The 22,826-nt window shown below is 51.6% G+C and overlaps 2 protein-coding genes across 5 annotated transcripts in view; one reads left to right on the top strand and one right to left on the bottom strand.

The window, feature by feature from the left end:
- The window catches only part of MYO1H (myosin IH), a 32,373-nt gene extending 20,451 nt beyond the window's left edge, over nucleotides 1-11,922 (top strand). For 2 of the 3 annotated variants that reach the window (XM_071763397.1, XM_071763399.1), the window contains 20 exons: nucleotides 74-154; nucleotides 712-803; nucleotides 2,077-2,171; nucleotides 2,388-2,434; nucleotides 2,648-2,728; nucleotides 3,143-3,248; nucleotides 3,558-3,675; nucleotides 3,922-4,035; nucleotides 4,361-4,437; nucleotides 4,838-4,906; nucleotides 5,458-5,542; nucleotides 5,829-5,988; nucleotides 6,625-6,708; nucleotides 7,335-7,428; nucleotides 7,835-7,890; nucleotides 8,503-8,638; nucleotides 9,197-9,264; nucleotides 9,592-9,689; nucleotides 10,401-10,500; nucleotides 10,790-11,922. In XM_071763397.1, coding sequence (XP_071619498.1) covers nucleotides 74-154; nucleotides 712-803; nucleotides 2,077-2,171; nucleotides 2,388-2,434; nucleotides 2,648-2,728; nucleotides 3,143-3,248; nucleotides 3,558-3,675; nucleotides 3,922-4,035; nucleotides 4,361-4,437; nucleotides 4,838-4,906; nucleotides 5,458-5,542; nucleotides 5,829-5,988; nucleotides 6,625-6,708; nucleotides 7,335-7,428; nucleotides 7,835-7,890; nucleotides 8,503-8,638; nucleotides 9,197-9,264; nucleotides 9,592-9,689; nucleotides 10,401-10,500; nucleotides 10,790-10,801 — 1,773 coding nt within the window. In that variant the 3' untranslated portion in view covers nucleotides 10,802-11,922. Of the gene's footprint in view, nucleotides 1-73; nucleotides 155-711; nucleotides 804-2,076; nucleotides 2,172-2,387; nucleotides 2,435-2,647; nucleotides 2,729-3,142; nucleotides 3,249-3,557; nucleotides 3,676-3,921; nucleotides 4,036-4,360; nucleotides 4,438-4,837; nucleotides 4,907-5,457; nucleotides 5,543-5,828; nucleotides 5,989-6,624; nucleotides 6,709-7,334; nucleotides 7,429-7,834; nucleotides 7,891-8,502; nucleotides 8,639-9,196; nucleotides 9,383-9,591; nucleotides 9,690-10,400; nucleotides 10,501-10,789 lie in introns of those variants that run through there. The other variant, XM_071763400.1, reaches the window with a different exon arrangement.
- Nucleotides 11,923-13,907: 1,985 nt separating this feature from the next.
- On the bottom strand, nucleotides 13,908-22,826 carry KCTD10 (potassium channel tetramerization domain containing 10). 2 transcript variants are annotated; one of them, XM_071763404.1, is made up of 7 exons: nucleotides 22,741-22,826; nucleotides 21,706-21,919; nucleotides 16,732-16,901; nucleotides 16,160-16,246; nucleotides 15,966-16,018; nucleotides 15,639-15,834; nucleotides 13,908-15,253 (listed from the first exon to the last, which is right to left on the bottom strand). In XM_071763404.1, exons 1-7 carry the CDS (start codon nucleotides 22,741-22,743, stop codon nucleotides 15,032-15,034), a joined length of 945 nt encoding a protein of 314 aa, XP_071619505.1. In that variant the 5' UTR covers nucleotides 22,744-22,826; the 3' UTR covers nucleotides 13,908-15,031. The 2 variants fall into 2 exon arrangements, with proteins under 2 accessions (XP_071619505.1, XP_071619504.1); XM_071763403.1 differs by having other exon boundaries at nucleotides 16,160-16,249.

Consider the following 22,826-nt stretch of genomic DNA (forward strand, 5'->3'; position numbering starts at 1 on the left):
TATCTCCAAAGAACTTAAAAACAGCAAAAAAAAATAATCTTCCTCTAAAATTGTTCCTGTGTTCTGTTTCCAGTGGGAACCAATTCCATATTTTAACAATAAGATCATCTGTGACCTGGTTGAGCAGAAGCATAAAGGAATCATCTCCATCCTGGTGAGAACAGGCTTTGTGTCACTGAAATGAAAATGCCCACAGGTGCCCTGTGTGTGCTCCATATCTGTAATTTTTTTCCCTCTCAGTTATGTGATGAATCTGCATTATTCAGAACCTGAAAAGATAGACCCAGAGGATGAAGGCAGAGCTGTGGGGTTTGGAGCTCTGAGTGCTGGAGGGGGCAGATTCAGGCTCCATGTCACCTGGAGACACTGAGCCATAGAGGAAAGGTCCCAACCTGAAAGTCCTTCAGGTCCCTCTGGATTTGGGTGCCTGATAATATCATCTTTCTCAGTTTTTGTTTAAAGGAACAAGAGATAACAAAGGATGTGGCAGGGATGTGCCAGATTTGGGAGGCAAAGGTAGATTGGGCTTAACTAGATTTCTCCTGACAGTTCTACAGCAGACAAATGAAGTTTTAGCTTTAATTAGGGAACAGCTGGTATGAAATAGAGCTCATCCCAAGTTCTAACCAAGCTCTGTGGTTTTGCAAAATAAATTTCCCCTGGATACTGGTGAGGAGCAGAGCCAGGTCTGACTGGTGCCTGCTGTTCCAGGATGAAGAATGTCTACGACCTGGTGAAGCAACTGATCTGAGCTTCTTGGAAAAGCTGGAAGAGAAAGTAGGAGATCATCCCCACTTCATGACGTATGCACTTACACTCTGTATCCTGGCACAGAGGGAAAACCCTTCCCAGGATGGAATGCTGGGCAGGGAACTCTTCTTGCTTCAGCATCCTCTGGCTGATGGTCTGATGTGCTGGGGGGGATGACCTGGGGTACTGGGGAGGTGTGTGTGTGATTCCTGCCTCCTTCCTAGTGGGATGCTGATCTTTGAGTCATTCCCCAATCCAGTCAGGGTCCCAGGATTAGGTGGCTTTGGCCATGGATGGCTTTGTCCCCCACCAACCCCAGGGCAAGATGAAAACACTGTGCAGAGGAGCCTGCTGCCCCAGGCAGGGAGGGATACATAAATATTTAAGTCCTCCTTGGTATGTGAGAGCTTTGATTATAAGATGAAAAAGACAATGTACTTGATTTCCAGTATTTTTGGGTTCAGTTTTGGTGGCAGATGACTGTGCTGGCTCCCAGCCTCCCCAGGGCTTTGCCAAGTCATCAGTTTTCAGCCAGGCTGCTGAATTGTCACCAGTTTTAGATCTCTGAAGTTCATCACAGCCAAGTGGAAGATTTGTAGCCAGCTTCCTTGTCACCACAATGCACCTTGGTGCTGTTCTGCCTGACTGGCTGCTTTAAATAGAAGTGCCAGAGCTACTTAAATGGGAGCTGTGCTCAGTGATGCTCTGGGAAGGGAATTTTGATGTGTAATGTGCTGTTGTGACACACAGCTCTGCTCTTAGTGACTGCTCACAAAGCTGAAACTTCAACTGTTAAGTTGCTCTTTTTTCTTCTTCTTTTTCCCCCCAGAAATTCCCGCTTTCTAAAATTTTCCTGCTGTTCTTAAAAGCTTCAATTTCTCCCTCGTGTTTGGGTGGTTGTTCTGGGGCAAAACCTCTTAAACAGCCCTTTCCCCCAGTTTTCACTTGGGAATTGAGGGAGCTGCTGATCTCTTTCTCGTGTAGGCAAGGAGAATGTATTTAAATGAATATTTTGGGAAGAAATCTTAATACTGCTGGGAAGGGTGCTGATTACCAAGTGGCAATGGGTAAGTTACAGATATTTTGAGGAATTTATGGCAGCTGACTTCCATCCTCCAGCACTGCCCTTTGCTGCTGGCTGCTCAGGATGGCCAGATAGGTGAGGATTTTATATAAACTCTAAGTGTGCAGTGCAACCACGTAAGCAGAACAGGCATTAAATAGACTCCTACAGCTGCTTTTTGTACAGGGGACTTTCTACCAGCTGAGGAAGCCTCTTTGCTGATTTTTTCTCTTGGCTTGGTGGTGTTTTTTCCCCCTTTGCAGTCGCAAGCTTGCAGACCAGAAGACAAGGAAATCCATTGACTGGGTGGATTTTCGCCTCCTCCACTATGCAGGAGAAGTCACCTACTGTGCTGTGGGTGAGTGTGGGACAGCCTGGAAATCCCCTGGGATTTGGGGACAGGGAAGTGGAGGTGACAACCTGAATTATAAAATATCTGTCCCCTCAAGCTGCTGCCACTTGGAAGTCTGAAACAGAAATGCAGTGGGAATGCTGAGGGTGGAAACGTTCAGGTTGTGCTTTTGGCAGCCTCCAAAAGAATTAAACTTTTTTTGTTGTTGTTCTTCTTCTTCAGGATTTCTGGAGAAGAATAATGATCTGCTGTACAGAAACCTGAAAGAGGTGAGAAGAGGAAAAGGGTGCTTTTCTCTGAAGTTATCCTGCTTGAATCAGAACTAAGATTTAATCTCTGTTCCAAATCAGATGCATTTCTCCCCAGTGATGCTCTTTGGGCTCCTCCCTGCAGGTTCTCCCAGCTGTGCTGCTCAGGCTCTCAGCAGCAGGAGCAGGAGCAGGGCTGCTCAGGGTGACAGCTTTTCCTTTCTCCTCCCTCAGGTGCTCTGCAACTCTAAAAATGCCATCATGAGGGAATGCTTCTTAATGTCAGAGCTAGACAACAGGAGGAGACCAGAGACTGTGAGTTCCATCTTCAGTCCTCACTTTTAACATAAAGCAAGGCTTGGTGGGTTGAGTTTAACCCCTGATCCCACCTTTAGTCTGAATTCAGTGGGTTTTTTAGCTGGTTCAACCCTTGCTGGCTTCCTGCCAGCTGAGCAGTGATGCTGCTGAGCCAGCAGTGGGCAGGGACACACCTGGATGCTGCCCTAAATCCATCCTCCTGAAAGGAGCCCCATGCCTCACATCCAGCAGCAATTCCCAAAGGGCTGCCTCGTGTGTCCAGCTGGGAGGTGCAAATATTCCAGCTCAGGAGCAAATATTCTCTCCAGGGAACTTTATGATCCACTCTGCTTCAAAAACTTCATGGTCTGAGTGCAGAGGTGGAGGGGATGAGGGCCAGGGCTAAGGAAGTTCTGTCCATGTTGTTTTTAGGTTGCCACCCAGTTCAAAAGCAGCCTGATGAGCCTTATAGAAATCCTGATGTCCAAGGAGCCCTCTTACATCCGTTGTATTAAACCAAATGACAACAAGGAGCCTGGTAAGGCACTGGGCTGAAAATACAGTGGAGGTAAAGGAGGAGAGGGAGACCTTAGCTTGATAAAATATTTGTATATATTTCTATATATGTAGATAGATTATAGATACTGTACTTATGTTAGTTTACCAGTTAAAATCCATGTGTTATGTGGGTAGGTAACATATATAGATAATATATATATTTCTTAGTTAGCAGCAAAGTCCTCCCCTTGGGTAGCTGTGGATTTGGTTCCTTCCTCATTCATCCCAGTACACAGACAGTGAGTGAATTTCCTCAGTGTTTAGCAGTGAATATGTGTTCTTACTGCAGGGAAGTTTGATGATTTCCTGATCCAACACCAGGTGAAGTACCTGGGCCTGATGGAGCACCTGAGGGTCAGACGAGCTGGCTTTGCTTATAGGAGGAAGTATGAGCTCTTCTTGCAAAGGTGAGTGGGGATTTTTTTGCCCTCAAGCCAGGCAAACCTGCCCTGAGAAAGGGTTTTTTAAGTGTCAAACCAGTGATAGGGGTTGGGGAGGTGCCAGCAGACCAGGGCTGTTTTGTCTGTGCCTGTTTTGATCAGCTCTGGCATCTTCTGCCTTGAATAAAACAGTGGGAATTCTGTGGGGAGTGTTCCAGGAAGGGCTTCCCCAAACATCGTGGCATTTGTGTTGATGTCTTGCTGATTTTCCAGGTATAAATCCCTCTGCCCAGCCACCTGGCCATACTGGCATGGGCCTGCAGCTGAGGGGGTGGAGAGGCTCATCAAGCACATTGGTTACAAGCCTGAGGAATACAAACTGGGAAGGTAAACTTCAGCTCCAGGTTTCCCTTCTTGTTTGGGCAGCCCAAGGCCACTGTCTCAGGCTTGGCTTCCTCTAAATGCCTTTCTGCAGCCACTCCTGAGCCACAGCCTTGTGCTCCCTGCTAAAGACAAGGCAGAGGGATGGGGCACCCTGTGCAGAAATTGCTCTTTGGCTTCTTCCCCCCTCCCTTTGCACCCTTCAGGATGTGCAGATGCAGAGAGGTTATGGAAGGGGCTGGAACTGGTCAGCATGGCTGGGGGCAGAGCCTGGTTAGGGAGCTGGGATCAGGGCCCAGTGTGAATGAGCTGCTCATGGTCTCTTTTTCAGAACCAAAATTTTCATTCGGTTCCCAAAGACTCTGTTTGCTACTGAAGATGCCTTTGAAGTCAGAAAGCACCTGCTAGGTATGGTTCCAGCCCCCTTTCTGGAGAATAAGCAGCAGAGCCTGGGTGTTCCTGGGCTCCAAGTTCGTGCAGCAGATGCATCCTGGTGAGAGCTGAGCTCCCCTGGCCCAAGGAAAACCTGGGAATCTTCTCCCAGCAATCCCTGGCTGGAGTTCTGGACACAGAGCTCCTCAGATGCACAAAGCACCTTTCCCCTGGGTTCTGATCCCAGCTGTCCCATCCTGGTGTTCCCTGTCTGATAAATCCATGGGGACTTTCCCTGCACAGGGGACTTCTGTCCTCTTGGTGTTTGGCTCCTTGGTGATGGTGCAGCCCTTGGCACGTGGGGTTTGGTCACTGGGAGGGAGAGTGGCTCCTAAATGCTCTCATCCTGTTGCTTTTGTGGGTTCTTTTCCCCCAGTTTCAAGACTACAGGCCAAATACAAAGGGCTTCTGGGGAAGAGAGCATATGTGAAGAAGAGAACAGCAGGTATGGGCTCTGAAATTAAGGATTCTCCTCCCAGAGCTGTGCTTGCCAGCAGGAGCTGTTGCTTTGGGACCTCAGGAACCCACCTTGCAGCAGATGCAGAGAACACCCCCAGCTTCCCCCCGGGGCTGTGGGTGTTGGGGTGAGGGGCAGGTGAAGAACATGCCCAGAGGTCCTTTTGGTTCTGTCGCAGCACCGGGTGTCCCCCAGGCAGCAGCCTGGGAGCTGCTCGGTGCAGCTGCAGCACCCTCTGCTGTGCATCTGGGGATGTCCTGGGCAGCCCGGGAATGCTGGATGGGGGCTGAGGAAAGGGTCCCCAGGTTGATGGACACCAGGGGCAGCTCTCAGGGCAGCCCCTCACTGCTTGGGGGGGAGCTCTGCACCTCAGGTGCTGCCCCAGCACCTCTTAGAGGAAAGAAAATGCTCTGAGCATCTCGTTCAGCTGCTGGGCAGAGCTGCAAAAGAGAGAATCCTGAGTTGTGCTGTGTGGATGCAAGGGGAGGAGTGGCACAGGACCTCTGGTCCTCAGCCAGGGATGTGATTCCTTCCTGCAGCCATCAAGCTGGAGGCTTGCTGGAGAGGAGCCCTGGCCCGGAGAGCAGCCAAGAAGAGGACGTGGGCAGCTCAGACCATCAGAAAGTAACAACCAGTGTGTGGTGGTCCTGGGAGGGCTGTGGGTGGTGGGTCACAGCCTGGTGATGTCTCTGGACAGGGAGTTGAGTGCTGGCAGTAAAGTGAGCCCAAAGCATCCCCTCCCAAGCTGCCATTTCTGTTTAAAAAGCTTTGAATTTCTGTAGCTGTGGCACAGGCAGCAGAAGCTGAGTTAATGTGAGTGACCTGTGAGCCTGTCGTGTGCCTGCTGTGCCTTGCCCTTCATTCCCAGCTGAAGGCTCCATGTCAGCTCTGACCTGGGTGTGTTTTGTAGGTTCATAAATGGCTTCATCAATCGGAAGAAACCCCTCTGCCCAGAGAATGTGGAGTTTGTCAGGCTTGTGCAGTACAATTATCTGATGAAGCTCAGAGACCACGTTCCAAAAAATGTCTTGGACAAGAGCTGGCTCCAACCTCCTTCCATCCTGGAAGAGGTGAGGGATGCTGCAGGCTTGGGAAGGTGGCTTCTGCTCTGTGGTCCCCTGGGAAAGAGAAGAGGTTTCCTGGTGGCTTCCCCATTCAGGTGTGATGGAAGAGCCTCTGGATAACCCTGAGATCCTCTGGAATTGTAGGAGGATGGAGTGGGAGGATTTGGTTTCTAAGGAGGGAGCTCTGTGCTGTTGGTTTGAGCAGCAGAAAGGAAGAGGCACTGACAGAGGGTGAACTCCTAAGTCCTGTGAAAGGCAGAATTAATCCCACAACTTTTAAAGCTTCCAGCACAGACCCCTCCAGCCTCTCACCCTGCCTGAGTTTGGGCAGGACAAGTGGCCTGGAAAATTGGGAAGCTTGGATGGCAGGTGAAGAGCAATGCTGATGGCACACTCCCTGGGGGGGTGAACTGATGCTTTTTGTAGCTCTGGTAAGGACTCAGGAGCTTGGTGCCCTCTGTCCTTCTGCTGGGCATTGGCTCTGACCCCAAAGCTCTTTGGTAGGTGGGTGTCTGGGCTGGGGGAGCTCAAAAGAGTGGTGACTGGGTGTTAAAAACCAGCTTGCACCTGGCAAGAAGTTGTTAGGACTGGAGCAGGAGCTGTTTGCACAACTTTTACTCTTTTTTTTTTTTTTTAATGTAGACCTCAGAGATGCTACATAACATCTGCATTAGGAACCTGGTAAGGAAATACTGCCGAGGAGTTACAGCTGAGAGGAAAGTGCAGGTAACTAACACAGGGAGTGCCAAGGTGAGAGCTGAAACACTCTGTGCACCTGGGACAGTTGCTGCCTGTGAAATACCCAAAGCTCCTGCCCAGCAAAACCTCCTCAAACCCAGCAAAACCTCCTCAAACCCAGCAAAACCTCCTCAAACCCAGCAAAACCTCCCCAAACTCAGCAAAACCTCCCCAAACTCAGCAAAACCTCCCCAAACTCAGCAAAACCTCCCCAAACTCAGCAAAACCTCCCCAAACTCAGCAAAACCTCCCCAAACTCAGCAAAACCTCCCCAAACTCAGCAAAACCTCCCCAAACCCAGCAAAACCTCCTCAGCCTGGAGCTGGGGGTTCTGCAGTGTGTCCTGCAGACACGTGGGGCTTGATTTAATGGCATTCAAACTCCACTTCTGAATTATGGATCTGTCCTAATTATAGAAGATCCATGGGACTGTTTAGTCCCTGCTATTTGGTGTGAAAGGGGAATAACCCAAAGATAGTGAAAGAAATGCAACTGGAGCCAGGTAGGTACTGGGTGAGCAGAAGGCTGATGATGTGCAGTGCTGGTGTCTGTGTTCAAACTGCTGAGAGGGAGAGAAACTCCAAGAGAGTAAAAGCTTTTCCTTCTCCAAACAGTTACAGCAAAAAGTGGTAACAAGTGCTGTTTTCAGAGGGAAGAAGGAGGGCTACCAGCAGAGCCTGAACCAGCCTTTCCTGGACACCAGGCTCAGTGAGTAAATAACAAACCCCTCAAGGATTCAGCCCCATGCTCCTTGCTCAGGAAAATTTTGTTTGGCCAAACATTCAGTTCCTAAGAGAAACTCAAACCTGGGGGTGCTGTAACCCCTTTGGGGGCAGCCACATAAACCCAAGGAAAATTCCTGGTGGGCTGGGATGGATCAGGGACCCCCTCAGTGTGCTGGATGGGGTGGGGAGGTGGAGCAGGAGATGCTGCAGTCAGGCAGGGGGGGAAAAAAAGCCCCCAAAAAGGGTGCAGGAATAGCTGGAAGTGCAGAGCCTGTGTTTGGAAGGGAGGGTACCAAAGGGACAAGGCTAACAGGACAAATGCAGCTCTGGTGGGACTTGTGTCCCTCTGTCACCCACACTGAGTTTGTCTCTCTGGTTTTGCTCCTCAGAAGAGAGTGAGATAAACCCCAGAGTGCTGCAGCTGATCCAAGGTGAGACAATCAAGGTAAGGGAAGGGCAGCTGGAGCTCAGCAGCTGTGATGGAGCCCTGGAGCTTGGTCAGTCCCCACAGCCAGGGGGGTGACCCTGGTGTCACAGCCATGCCAAGGTGGGAGGGGAGGCTGCTGAGCAGCCATGGAGTGGGGAGTTCCTTGCTTTTAAATCAAAGTCAGGTCTCAAAATGCACCCAGACAGAAGTTCCTTGTGGGAAACTTTTAAGGAGACTTTTAAGGAGACTTTTAAGGAGACTTTTAAGGAGACTTTTAAGGAGACTTTTAAGGAGACTTTTAAGGAGACTTTAAGGAAACTTTTAAGGAAACTTTTAAGGAAACTTTTAAGGAAACTTTTAAGGAAACTTTTAAGGAAACTTTTAAGGAAACTCTTAAAAAGCTTCACAAAGCTTTTTGGGGCTGAGCTGGGCTGGAGCAGCAGTGTGGGCACCCTCTGCCCCTGGTTATGGCACAGAGCACCCATCCAGCACCCTGCTCAGGGCAGGATGGTGCCATCTGAAATTCAGGAGTAAAACCCCTGGGTGGTCACAGGCAGCAGCTGGGGGTCTGGGGTCCCTGCTCCTCCCTGAGCTCCTCCAGAAACCCTGATCCCACCTCCTTCTTTCCAGTATGTGACCCCTGTGATAAAGTACGACAGGAATGGGTTCAAAGCACGGGAGAGGCTCCTTGTTCTGACCCAGTCCTCAGCCTACGTGGTGGAAATGGCCAAGATCAAGCAGAAAATTGACTATGCCACCCTGAAAGGTAATGGTGGAGCTCAGCCTGGGGTTCCCATCCTGGCACTGGGGCTGGAAAGGGGAATTTCAGAAACTGGGCTTCAAGTATCTTTGGGAGACCACAGCCTACCTGAGAACACCTTTTTTTTTTCCTGGGGGATGGATAAGGGGTTTGTGTGTCAGTGTGCAGTCCCTTTAAGTATAAATTGTGAGGAAGGGAACATAGTTCTTTGAAATACTCAAATGCAGGACACAGCTTTCTGCTGACATAGGGGGGAAGGAGGGAAAAAACCCTTTCCTACCCCCTTTTATAGGTAACTTTTAATCCTGTCATTGTCTGAACTACAGTCTGGGGGTAGAATGTAGACTTTCTCCCTCCTCCCTTCCCTAAACAAAGGTAGCAGGGAAAGTGGGGAGCAAAGAGGTAAAGCCTGTGTTTAAATAACCACTCTGAAAATGTGTTCTGGACAAGGGGATGACAGAGAGGGAGCTCTTCAGGAGGTGTTTTGGAAAGTGGGAGGATGGTGGTGGTGCTGTGGAACTGTCTCTGGGAGCTTTTCCTCTAATTCCTGGGTTCCTTCTGAAGGTATTTCCACCAGTAACCTGAGGGATGGGATTGTGGTCATTCATGTTCCTGAGGACAACAAACAGAAGGTAAAAAGTTGTAAAGGAGCTCCTGTGAGCTCAGAAACAAGGGCTTGTAGCTGGCACTTCTGATATTTTCCTATGAAATACTGGAATTACACAATTCCTGATGTTTGCTAATTCTGTAACCACCCAGACCTTTACACTCTCTTGCTGCCTCACCACAAAAACTTTAATTTTTTTTTTTTTTTTTTTGAGCCAAAGCTGCTTTAAATTGCCCCCTGGATGGGATGTTGGACAAACCCAAGTTGCAAGCAGTGTGTGGCAGGCTGGGGGTGATGCCAGGGGGTGATGCCAGGGGACTTGATGCCCTTTTGTCTGTCTGTCTGTTCCCAGGGGGATGTGATACTGCAGTGTGATCATGTCTTTGAGTTGGTGACCAAGCTCTGCATGCTGGCCAACAAGCAAAACCTGGTGAAAGTTGTGCAGGGAAGGTAAGGAGCTGAATGCTTCCACAGTTCTGGGTGTGCTCTGAGCCCTCTGCCTAAAACCCAAACTCCTCACAAGCCTCTAAGGTGCCTGGACCTTAAAACCACTTTTTTTCCCAGGCTTCTGCTGCTGTGCCCCAGGCATGAGGTTGGGGCTTTAATGGTTTCACAGTGGATCTCATTAGCAGCAGCTCTGTGAAAAGCCTGCTGGGCTGAGCCTGCAGGTCACTCCGGGACAAATGTTCCTTTTCCTAAAAGATTCAGAGGCCCTGAAATGTGATTGCTGAGCACAGGAACCTTCCCAGTCACGCCACCAAGCTCGTGGCAGGTGGATGCAGCCTGTCTCTCAAACCTCTGCATAAATTGGAACTGGCACACAAAGCCTGCACTTCTGCTCCAGCTTTTCTCTCCCTGGCCTTTGCATTTCAGCTGTAATTAGATTCCCTGTGTTCAGTGGGTTTCTCCAGGTCAGATCTGCTTATCTTCCAGTGCTTAATTGCACCAGGAAAATTCAAACGCCTGGCCCAGGCAGGCAAGTTCCATTCATCAGAGCCTTCTGGGCTCTGGGCTGTAATGCAATTGTTGAGGAAATTTACCTAAGCTGGAGGGCTCTAATCTTCTCATCTAAGGAGATTTGCCCAGGGAACAGAAATAAAGGGGGCTTAGAGCAAAGCCTCTTGCAAGGAAAGCACCTGATGAGTGACCGTGTGGTTGCAGCCTCCAGTTCCGCATCGGCGCGGGGAAGGAGGGGACCATGGTGTTTGCTGTTGGGCAGGAGCCTCAGGTCTTCAAAGCCAAAACTGGACAATTAACAGTGGTAAGGCCCCTGGGGATGTGCCCCGTGTGCTTCTTGCCTTTGGTGCTCAGCCCCTGGGTTCTAAGCAAGGGCTTTGTGTGAGTTCAGGTACCCGGGGTTGCTGCTGGGTGTCTGGCAGCTCCCAGGAGCAGCTCTGGGGCCCTGCTCAGCTCTCCTTGCAGCCCAGAGATGAAGGGACTTGTCCCAAGTGTTAAAGAGGAGCAACACAGCCCCTTTTCCCACAGCCAGGACACCTCAAGGATCCAACATTCCTGCCTGGTTTACTGACACCAACCTCTTCTCATCCCAGGTGTCAACCTAAGCAAAGTCTTGATGAGGAACAGTTCCTGGTCACAGAAAAGGAGCCTGGAGGATGAGCCAGCACTCAGCACCTCCCCTGGAATCTTTGATGCCATAGGGCTGCTGTGATTTGAGAGTTTGCTTGCATCTTTTAGGCTCTTTTTATATATATATATATATATAGCTTAAAACTATTCAACTCTAGCTCAATAAACCCCATTCTGTTGCTGTAACATCCCAGTGAGCACAGGTGCTGGGTAAGCTCTGTCCCAGGGAAATGCTAAATCCCCAGGCTGCAGTCCCACCCAAAATCTCCATTTCTGTGCCCATTCCTGAGAGCTCTGCCCAGTCAGGCAGGATGGGGACAGGACCCCAAAGCCTTCCCTGGCTGCCTGGTGAGACACAGCTCACCAGGACTGCAGAAGTGCAGCTCAGTGAAGTCCCCTCTGGTGTGACAACCCCTGAAGCCCAGCAGGCAGGGCTGGGGCAGGGACTGGGATGGTGAGGCAGAGATCTGCTGGTGGATCAGCTCATGAAGCTGCTTGTCCACTGACCCAGGGGCAGAACTTTCCTCTTGGAGCAGCCCTGCCCTGCTGCTCCCCACACAAACCATACCCAGAACCAAAAATGACCAAAATGCCTCCTTTTTGACAGGGCAGAACCCAGTGTCCTGCTGCAGGGCTTCACCTCCAGCCACAGCTCCTTCCCTTGAGGTGCTGGGGGGAGCCAGGAGCTGTCCCTCTGCTCCTCTGTGCCCACAGTGCTCACTCTGCTGCCTCATGTTGAGGCAAAACTCGGCAGTTCCTGCTCCAGCTCCAGCCTGAAGCTCCTTGACTTTTGCTGCCTCTCACTCCTGGGTTCCAGAGTCCTCACTGAGCAATGCCAGGAGGTGAAACCAACACCCAGGGGCAGGATGAGGTCTGGTTTTTTTCTCCCTGAATGTTCCTTCCAGCTCCCTGGCCCAGGAGGACAGCATGCTTCAAACAAGTAATAAAGGGACTCGCACGTAAATATGAAATATCTTCTAATTTATTGTGTTATATTAAAAAAAAAAAAAAAAAAGTACATATTGCAAACATCAACCATACACTGAAATCCAGCTTAAGCTTTTTTTTTTTTTTTTTTTTTTTTTTTTTTTTTTGTGCATAAATACAAAGTGGGAGGGACTGATTGTACAGAGCAGCTGAAGGTGCTGCTATTGTCCAGGGAAACTGACAGGTTTTGTGTCCCCCAGGGTGAGGCTGGAGCTTGGAGCTCTCCTGCAGCAAAGTGGGACCCAAACCCAGCCTTATGGAAATGCAGGAGCTTTGGTGCCACTGGTGCAGGGGGGGCAGTCAACTCCCTCCTGGGGAGCTGTCTCCAGGGGCTGGGGGGGTGCTGCACAGCTTTTTGGTGTTCTGCTGCTGGACAAAATCACTTCCAGGAGGAAGATCTGAGTCAGCTCCACAGCTTTGGGGTGCTGGAGGATCAAAACAGAGAGCTCTGCACTCCCTGTTAAGAGGAGGCAGCAGTAGGGAAGGTGAGGAGCTGCTGGGGTCAGGGAGAGCTGCCCTGTTCCCCACCTGCACCCCAAAAAGCTGCTGCAGGGGCAAAACCATTTACAGTAAAAAGGCTCAAGAGCTGAGAGCGTTTGTGCAATGGCATTAACAAAGTTTCTCTCCACAGAGCAAGGAGCAGTGGGCAGCAGGGACAGGAGCAGGACAGCTTCACTGCACCCCTCCAGCCCAGGGGAGTCAGGCAGGAGTGTGTGAAGGCAGAGCCTGCCCAGAAATGCAGTAACAAACCCCAAAGGTACCCAAACTCTCCAGGAGTGACTCTGCTCAACCACACAGCTCTAGGAGCTGCTGTACAAAGAGTAAAAACAACCATTCTCCTGGTTTTTAAGAACTTAGTTTGCAAAACCTGAAAAAACAAAAAAAAAAAAAAAAAAAAAAAGGAAATCCTGAAGCCAGTTTAAGGATCTATTTACAGAGAAGTTAATCACAGGGATGTGACCTGTCAGGTGCTTAGCACTGCTGTCAACACGTGTTCCCCCCCTGGAGCTGCCCCTGATCTGGCACCCCAGGAGGTGACTGTGTTTTGTCTGAGTGTCCAGAGCCAGCCTGGCACTGCCTGGGGACACAGGCAGCAGCTCAGCTCGGGGTGAGCAGGAATGGAACAAGGAGGGTTGGCTGCAGGGCTGCCAGGGGGCTCCACACTGAGGGCTTTTCCTTCCCCAGCAGCACAGCAGGTGACAGAGGACACAGTGCTGGGGACTTCCCTGCCACCCCCTGCCTTGTCACGGGAGGCAGGAAGAGGCACTGGGTCCTTCACACCCCTGATTTGCACCAGGGACTCGTGCAAACCCAGCATAACACCAGGACAGAGCATGCCTGGAACTGCCAGGCTGTGCCTGAAGCTGCTGCACTACAGCAAAGCAGCTCCAGCTGCTCCCTGGGGAATTCTGGCTGATCAGCTGGGAGCTGAAGGGAGAGCAGAGGAGCCAGGCACAACCCCCACAGCTGCCTGCAACTTAGGAAAGTCTTTGGTTACCAGAGAGATGCCCTCAGCCTAACTTTGAAACCATTTTAGCCAAATTGTGCCACAGAGCAACCAATGCTTTATTTTAGCCTCCAGAGATAAGCTACCCACAGGTGGGGCTGCAGTTGCTGTTGGGAGCAGAAGAGCTGGGGTAAGGTGGCTGCTGATGCTGACAACACCTTTGGTTTTTAAGGTGTTACCTTGTCAGCAGCAGCCCTGAGCCAGGAGGAGGAATTCTTGCAGCAGGAGGTTGGGCAAAACCAAACCCCCACCCTGGCTGAGGAACAGGACCATGGAGCTGCTGCCCCACCTCAGCTGCCTGGCTGCTAAAGCCACTGCTGGATATTCCAGATAAAGGGTCAAAAACCTCCAGCATGGCCCAGAGTTCTCTGGAGTCAGCCACGCTGCTGGCCTGCTAGCAAGGTGAGACTTCCTCCCTCAGGTTTCTCCCCCTTCCTCCCTCAGGTTTCTCCCCCTTCCTCCCTCAGGTTTCTCCCCCTCTCAAGATTTGTGACCTTATTCTGCAGCATCCAGCCCGAGAGAGGAACACAACATCTGCCCCTGTACCTGCCCCCTGCCTGCACCACGGGCAACAAGAGACAAGGAGGTAGATAAAATACTCATTACAATAGAAAAACCACTTGTAGAAACTCCCCTACATGGGGCTTCTCTGCCCAGCAGCTCTGCCCTTTCCTCACACACACACAGCTGCCATTTCTGTAAAAGACTTGGAATATGCTCAGGATAAAGTTAAACAAGGAATAAGCATCTCTAGGCTGCTGCAGACTCCTCCAAGCCAGCCCCTGCTCCTCTGTGGTTACAGAACCAAGCAGGGCTGAGCCTGGGCTGCTGCTGCTCTGCCCTTCCCCCAGAGGAAGGACCCCCCTGCCAGCCCTGCCAGCTGATGGAAATCAACTCCTCAGCTGAGAGCCAGAGCCTGGCAGAAATTCTAAGCACAGATGGGCAGCAACACCACCCCAAGGAAAAGCAGTCACAGACAATTTGCTCCCAAGCCTCCTTTTGGAGGAATTTTAACATCTTGGCTAAAGGAGGGATGAGGATCCACTGGACCCTTGGAAGAACAGGTCCTGAAAACAGCAGGGTGGCCCAGCCAGCACCCAGCAGCTGAGCCCAAGGAGCCTCCCCTCACCCTCCCAGCACTGCAGGAATGGAGGCAGCACAGGTCAGTTCTGGGAGTCACAGTCAAACCCTCCTGAGCCACCAACCCCACTGCCTACAGGCTTGGGAGAAAGGGAGCTCAGCAGCAGCTCTGGGGGGGTCAGATCTGCATTTCCCCCAGGCCAGAAAGCCCAGGAGAAAGGGCCAGTGAGTGCCCAGAGGGAGGGAGCACTGCTGGTTGACCTTTGTTTTGTTGTGTTTGTTTTTTGTTTTTTTTTAAAGTGCAGGATAATTACTAAAGCCAAGGGAAGCCTCTTCCTCTCTAGACACAAAATACCAAAGACAAAGAGTGCTAAAAATTCAGGGCATTTCTCCAGGTGCTCACCAGGTCCTTACAGCATCTACTGCATGCCCAGTACCCTCACTTATTCCCATCCTAGAACTACTGCATTTAAATACCCCCAAGTAACCTAGTTTGTTAACAAAACGTAATTTACAGACTTTGCTGAATAAACCACCTGGTCCTCTGCTGCAGGTAAGGGAGGAGAGGAGGGGCAGCACCCCCAGGGAGAGGTGGGCAGGCTGTGCTGGGCTGTGCTGGGCTGTGCTGGGCTCACTGGTGCAGATGGGCCCCTCTGTCATCCGGGCGCTTGATGTGGATCCTCCGCACGCGCTCGATGCGCTCTCGCTCCTCGTCCTCCTCCAAGTGGTGGGAGCGCCCAGCAGCCCCCCCCGTGGCCTCCAGGAGGGCATTGTCAGGTCCCCTCCCATCCTGGGACTCGTAGAGCAGAATGTTCAGAGTCTCCTCATAGATACGGGCTTCTGGGAACTCCACCTGCACACCAGAGACAGAGAGAGACAGAGAGAGAGAGAGGAGGTCGCTCGCCTGCTGCCTGTGCCCCCTCACACCTCACCTGCAACTCCTGACACCCTTCTGCTCCCCAAATGTCCTCTCTGCACCCCCCAAAGCCACAGAAATCCTGTCTAGCACTGTCACCTCTGTTCTATTATTTGCTTTCAGCTCTTGAGACCCAACAACCAGACAACCGGACTGTTTTTTTGTTCCTGGGGACAGGAGTGTTCAAAACAGAAGAGATGTCAGGATGAGACCCCACAGCCAGGTTTGGTTTTTTGCTCAGAAAAGGACAGGAGTGTTCAAAGCAAGAGCTGCCAGGCTGAGAGCAGGTGCTGGCAGCAGCCAGGGGCTCACTCCCTCCTACCTTTGTCTGTTTTTTCTCAGTAGCATACACGATGGAAGTGCAGCAGACCTCAGCAATCTTCCTGCCCTGCCCGTAGAAGGACCAGCAGCAGATCTCATCCCCAATCACATCTTTGATAAAGAGCACCCTGCCATTAAACCTCAGGGACAGCTTATCAAACAGCTCGATGTTCTTCAGCATGTTGTCATCAGAGTTGCTGTGGGAGGGGAGGAAAGGCAGCAGTCATCTTGGGGTAATGGAAGCAGAGGGGGTCGGGGGGCAGTCAGCATTTACAGACCCCTTTTAGCTGATGAAAAACACCAGGGAAGCCCAGCCCAGGTCCCTTACCTGGTGTAGGAGTATTTGTTGTTGCTCCTGTTGTACAGCAACTTCACTGCTGGCTGTAAGACACAAACCACAGCTCAGGCCCAGGAAGCAGAGCAAGAGCAGGAGCCTCAGCCCAGCCCAGGCCCCCAGAGCAGAGGAGCTGAGGTTCCCCAGGAGCCTTGGGGGGCAGCAGGCAGCACCCCCCAGCCCCTCACCTTGTTAGAAGTGGCTATCAGTTTCTGCTCCTCTTTGGAAGAGGTGATGACAGGAACCTTGCAGAAGGGTTCATATGCATCTTTGTTCTGCTGAAACAAGAATCAAACAGCAGCTGAGTGCAAACTGGCCTCAGGGCAGCTCAGTAGCCTGGGGCTACAAACATTCTCTGGCCCAGCCCAAGGAGCTGCCCCTGTCTGGTTGATGCTGGAAATCCTCATTTTTGTCACAGAGCTCAAGCTGCTGCTGATCATTTCACCACAAAAGCCCCTGCAGGGAGTGGAGAAGGTGGCAGAGGAGCCTCGCACGCTGCCAGGAATCAGCAGAGCAAAGGTTTAACCCTCCAGGTAACTGGGCAGCACCAAATGTTGGAAGACCCCAGTCCCTTTTCCTGGATGTAACCAGGCTCCAGCAGACAGGAAACACTGCAGTTTCACCCCAGCCTCCAAAGGCACCTGCTGGGGGGTGAGGCCAGCAGGAAATCTCGCTCTGCCCGGAATGCTGCTTCCCACCTGGAGCAGCCCCCTCCCTGCAGCCAGAGTCACCCTGGCCCCTCCTCAGCTCTGTGCCCTACCTGCAAGGCTGCCTGGCACTCATCCACCAGCCCCTGCACCAGGTAGTACTTTGCCTCAGCCAGCAGCTCCTCTATCTCCCTGCGGCTCTCGGGCAGCGGGACGGCCCCGTCGCGCAGGTAGTTCAGGATTGTCCCAAAATGCTTCCCACAGCGGTCGATCAGGATCCAGCCTGGGGAGAGAGGAAGACCATGGGACAGCAGGAAGACCACGGTAGAGCAGGAGCAAAAGGGGCAGAAGGCCTTGGTGCCAGGCTGGGAGTGCTGCTGTAACCAAGCAGGTTCCTGCCAAGAGAGGCTGATGGCAGAAAGCCCCCGGGATTTATCGCCTCCTGCGGCGTCTCAAGGGCAGAGGGAGCAGGGGAGAAGCAGCTTCTTCTGATAGCTCCCCAGTAATTAACAAATTATTAATTGAAATGGAGGAATAAATACCTCCCATTCTCCAGCCAACTGGCTCCATTCTCCCCTCTGCTCCCCAGCAAGCCCCACACCTCTTTCAGGGCACTGCCACACGGCCGTCCACAACCCCCCTGCCCTGCCCTCAGCGCACCACGGGGACCCCCTGTGATCCAGATGTGCCAAAAGACGGGCAGGAGGAAGCAGGGCAGCCCTGGCAGCACCAGGGCACACGCGGTTCCAGCCTCCAAAGTGCATGAATTCGGCAGAACCGGGCGATTTCTGAAGCGCTGGGAGATGCGATGCGAGAGCAGAGCGAGCAGCGGGGCAGCCCCGCCCCGCCCCGTCCCGGCAGCCGCGGGAGGAAAAGAAACCAGAGCTGGAAGCAGAAGGGTCCCAGGTTGCCAGGGAGGGAAGGATCCCGGCTCCCCCTCTGGCTGCTGCCCGGATCCATCCGGATCCCGAGGAACGCCGAGGCAAGGCTGAGGCTGGAGTTTCCATAAATGAGCAGCTGGCCGCGGGCTCGGCTCAGGAATGCGGCGAGGAAAGGCTCGAGGGGAAGGAGCCGTTTTTTGGACAAATAAGGGAAAGGAGGTTGGAGCAGGAACGGGAGCACTCCTGGAGTCGGGATCCGGGGGCACTCTGGAAACTCCCAGCACCCCCTCCAGGATGGGCTGTGCGAAGCTGAGGCACCCCCAGCAGCTTGCTACAGCTCTTACTACAGCTCTAACTACAGCTCTAACTACAGCCCTTGCTACAGCTCTAACTACAGCTCTCACTACAGCTCTCACTACAGCTCTTACTACAGCTCTAACTACAGCCCTTGCTACAGCTCTAACTACAGCTCTCACTACAGCTCTCACTACAGCTCTTACTACAGCCCTTGCTACAGCTCTAACTACAGCTCTCACTACAGCTCTAACTACAGCTCTTACTACAGCCCTTGCTACAGCTCTAACTACAGCTCTAGCTACAGCCCTTGCTACAGCTCTAACTACAGCTCTAACTACAGCTCTTGCTACAGCCCTTGCTACAGCCCTTGCTACAGCTCTAGCTACAGCCCTTGCTACAGCTCTAACTACAGCTCTTACTACAGCTCTTGCTACAGCTCTTGCTACAGCTCTTGCTACAGCTCTTGCTACAGCCCTTGCTACAGCTCTAGCTACAGCCCTTGCTACAGCTCTAACTACAGCTCTTGCTACACCTCTAGCTACAGCCCTTGCTACAGCCCTTGCTACAGCTCTTACTACAGCTCTTACTACAGCTCTTACTACAGCTCTTTCTACAACCCTTGCTACAGCTCTTGCTACAGCCCTTACTACAGTTCTTGCTACAGCTTTAGCTACAGCTCTAGCTACAGCTCTTGCTACAGCCCTTGCTACAGCCCTTGCTACAGCCTTCCCACCTGCAGCAAGCACAACGTGTGCTCACAGCTGCCCCTGCTCCCTGGAGTAACCAAGGAGGAAGCTGGAGGCTTTGTCCTGCACCAGATTTTTTGGGGATGAGGAGGATTTTGGGAGCATTTCAGATAAAAAGAGAGATTCCCCTCCCACAGCTCTGAGGCCTCTGTCCCCATTCCCAGCACCAGGGGAGCTCCAGCAGGAGCTGCTGCCAGGGGAGTGTCTGGGTTACAACACTCAGGAAGGATCAAATTCCCACTAAAACACAAGTTCCCACCAACCCACAGCCTGGCTGGAGGGAACCACCCCACACAGACCCTGTGGGATTCACACCAAAACCCTCTTGCCAGGCAAGCTCAGGCTTTGAACAGATTCAACTCCAGGAGCTCCAAGCCCTGGGGACACCCCAGCCCAACCCTCCCCTGACACCTCCCCAGGATTCCTGCAGACCAAGCATCCCAAAATCCATCTGGAATTCCCTCATCCAACCTGAAGCATCTGCAAAGCCCCCAAGGATCCCATTTTGTGGAGCACGGGACAGCCCAGCCAGGGACAGGAGGACAGCTCAGGACCTGCCTCAGGTTTGAGACCCCTCCAGTCCTCCCAGTAAGGGGACAATTCCCATTCCACGGGGGATTTGGGGTTTTTTTTCCCTGCACAGAGCTTCCTCTGACCCACAGCACCCACCTTCCTGCTTCCCAGCAGCTCAGAGTGAGCCCAGGCAGGGTCACACCTGGAACCTGGCAGCTTCCCCACCCCTGGAAGGACTTCAGGCTCAAACAGGAACACTCAGGTCAGGAGTTGTAATTTTTTTTAGCACTTTTTTTAGCACTTTTCCCCCCCCCAAGGCCCCCAGTTGTCACAAACACATTTCAGCCACATTATTAATTGAAAATTGCAGGTTTTAAAGAACCGCAGCAGAAGATTCAGAATGTGGCTGGGGTGGGAGGGAAGGGTTTGGGACCCTGCAGTTTCCCACACTTCATGTTTTCTTTCCAGAGACATTTCACGTGGGCAGACCCAGCTCCCACCTTCAACCTCACTTTTTCCTTTCCTTTTTCCTTTCCTTTTTCTTTTCCTTTTTCTTTTCCTTTTCCTTTTTTCCTTTCCTTTTTCCTTTCCTTCTACTTTCCTTTTTTCCTTTCCTTCTCCCTTCCTTTTTCTTTTCCTTTTTTCCTTTCCTTTTTCCTTTCCTTCTCCCTTCCTTTTTCTTTTCCTTTTTTCCTTTCCTTTTTCTTTTCCTTTTTTCCTTTCCTTTTTCTTTTCCTTTTTTCCTTTCCTTTTTCTTTTCCTTTTTTCCTTTCCTTTTTCTTTTCCTTTTTTCCTTTCCTTTTTCTTTTCCTTTTTTCCTTTCCTTTTTCCTTTCCTTTTTTCCTTTCCTTTTTCTTTTCCTTTTTTCCTTTCCTTTTTCCTTTCCTTTTTTCCTTTCCTTTTTCTTTTCCTTTTTTCCTTTCCTTTTTCTTTTCCTTTTTTCCTTTCCTTTTTCTTTTCCTTTTTTCCTTTCCTTTTTCTTTTCCTTTTTTCCTTTCCTTTTTCTTTTCCTTTTTTCCTTTCCTTTTTCTTTTCCTTTTTTCCTTTCCTTTTTCTTTTCCTTTTTTCCTTTCCTTTTTCTTTTCCTTTTTTCCTTTCCTTTTTCTTTTCCTTTTTTCCTTTCCTTTTTCTTTTCCTTTTTTCCTTTCCTTTTTCTTTTCCTTTTTTCCTTTCCTTTTTCTTTTCCTTTTTTCCTTTCCTTTTTCTTTTCCTTTTTTCCTTTCCTTTTTCTTTTCCTTTTTTCCTTTCCTTTTTCTTTTCCTTTTTTCCTTTCCTTTTTCTTTTCCTTTTTTCCTTTCCTTTTTCTTTTCCTTTTTTCCTTTCCTTTTTCTTTTCCTTTTCCTTTCCCTTTTTTCTTTTCCTTTTTCTTTTCCTTTTTCTTTTCCTTTTCCTTTTTTCCCTTCCTTTTTCTTTTCCTTTTTCCTGTCCTTTTCCTTTTTCCTTTCCTTTTCCTTTTTCCTTTTCCTTTCCTTTTTCTCTTCCTTTTTCCTTTCCTTTTCCTTTTTCCTTTCCTTTTTCCTGAGCAACTCCTCTGGTGGCTTTAGCAAAGTCACCAACCAGTACTCCCAGAGGAAAACTCATTCATTTAAAAAAAAAAAAAAAAATTCCTAATAACCCCACTGATCCAAAGCAGGTTTCCCCTTGCTTTGGAGGCAGGGAAGCCAGGGGAGGCAGCTCCCTCCTGGGCTCCAGAGGCTCCGTGCCAGCCTGACTCAGAGGTTCCTAATCCCCATCCCTACATTTTCCATAGGGTGAGGAACTCCAGTTCATCTTCCAAAAGGAAAAGGCAGCCTGGGACAGCAGCCTCAGGGCTTGGGATCACAGAAGGTGGGAAGGGACCCAACTCCTGTCCCTGTGCAGCCCAGATCCCACCCCTGCCCCACAGCCTCAGCCAGAGGTTTCTCCAGCTCAGGGTGGGAGCTGTGGCCACTTCCCTGTTCCAGCTGGGACTGGATGGGCAGGGGGCTGCAGAGGGCTCCTTCCCTTTTCCTTTCCTCTTCCCTTTTCCTTTCCTCTTTCCTTTTCCTTCCCTCTTTCCTCTTCCTTTCCTTTTCCTTCCCTCTTTCCTCTTCCTTTCCTTTTCCTTTTTCTCTTTCCTTTCCTTTTCCTTTCCTCTTTCCTTTTCCTTTCCTTTTCTCTTTCCTTCCCTCTTTCCTTTTCCTTCCCTCTTTCCTTTTCCTTCCCTCTTTCCTTTTCCTTCCCTCTTTCCTTTTCCTTCCCTCTTTCCTTTTCCTTCCCTCTTTCCTTTTCCTTCCCTCTTTCCTCTTCCTTTCCTTTTCCTTTTTCTCTTTCCTTTCCTTTTCCTTTCCTCTTTCCTTTTCCTTTCCTCTTTCCTTTTCCTTTCCTCTTTCCTTTTCCTTTCCTCTTTCCTTTTCTCTTTCCTTTCCTCTTTCCTTTCCTCTTTCCTTTTCCTTTCCTTTTCTCTTTCCTTTCCTCTTTCCTTTTCCTTCCCTCTTTCCTCTTCCTTTCCTTTTCCTCTCCTCTCCTCTTTCCTTCCCTTTTCCTTTCCTCTTTCCTCTCACCTTTCCTTTCCTCTCCTCTCCTCTCCTCTTTCCTTCCCTTCCCCTTCCCCCCCTCCTTCCCTTTCCATGGTGCAGGCATGCAGGGCACACACATTTTGGGGGGATTTGGGGGGAATTTCCCCCTTTACCTTCACTGTCTGTCAGCACCTCCATCCTGCCACTGAACATGGCCTTGAGCATGGTGTCCTGCTTGGTCAGGGTCTGCATGGTGGTGTAGTACAGAGCCCCCCCCACGTTGAGCTTCACATATTTGGAGCTGGGGCTGCTGCCTTTGAAGGAAGTTGTGCGGGTGGCAGCCGAGGGCACTGCTGAGCTCACCACACTCTCTCCTGACATCTCTTCCTGCAGGGGATTGGGGGGAAAAAATCACCCACCAGACCCTGCTGGGCCCCCCCTGCCTGACACAGCTCAGCCACACCCTGCCCTGCCCTGCCCAGCTCCCCAGGGATCAGCTCCCCAAACACCAACGATCTGGGAGGGAACTGGGCAATTCCCTGAGCTGACAACTCCTGGGGCTTCAAATCCTGGCTGCCCACAGGGTGTCTTCGGGGTTTTTTGGGTTTTTTCTTACCCTAAAGCACAGACAGCTCCCCCCAGAGCTCACACAACCTCCCTGCTCTCTTCCCTGCCCTCCCTCACTCCCCTGCACTCCAGAAACCCCTTCCCCACACCCCCTGCCCCACACCCCCGTGTCCAACACCCCCGTGTCCAACACCCCCGTGTCCAACACCCCCATTGTCCCACACCCCCGTATCCAACACCCCCCCTGCCCCACACCCCCGTGTCCCACACCCCCCCATTGTCCCACACGCCCCCATTGTCCCACCCCCCCCATTCCACTCACTGTCCCACCACAACCTCTCAGCCACAGCCCAGCTCCCAACCCCCTCCCAACCTCCCCAAACCAACCCAACTTTTAGGAAGGGGAATTCTGTCCCTGAACCCCCCGCTCCCCCCGGACCCCCCATCCCCGGATTTTACCTCACGCCACCTCCCACTCCCCCCGCACCAGGCCCCCCCCCACCTCCCGCCGCCAGGATCCCCCCCCCCCCGCACTCCGATCGCCCCCGCACGGCCCCGCAGCCCCCTCGGGCTCCCTCAGCCCCGCTCCCCGCTCTCCCCCGCGGTCCCGGGGCCCCCCGGACCCCCCCGTTCCCCCTCACCATGAACGGCGCAGCGCGGCCCCACAGACCGAGGAGCGGGAGCGCCGGGGCGGGGGGAACTTCCGCCCTCTGACGTCATTTCCGCC

This window comes from Heliangelus exortis, chromosome 19 (assembly GCF_036169615.1).
Source record: "Heliangelus exortis chromosome 19, bHelExo1.hap1, whole genome shotgun sequence".
Lineage (NCBI taxonomy): Eukaryota > Metazoa > Chordata > Aves > Apodiformes > Trochilidae > Heliangelus > Heliangelus exortis.

Coding starts and splice junctions, on each gene's coding strand:
- KCTD10 (XM_071763403.1), bottom strand. Junction 16,019..16,159: donor TGATAGCCACTTCTAACAAG/GTGAGGGGCTGG, acceptor TGTGTCTTACAG/CCAGCAGTGAAGTTGCTGTA. Junction 15,835..15,965: donor AACAAATACTCCTACACCAG/GTAAGGGACCTG, acceptor CCCCTCCCACAG/CAACTCTGATGACAACATGC.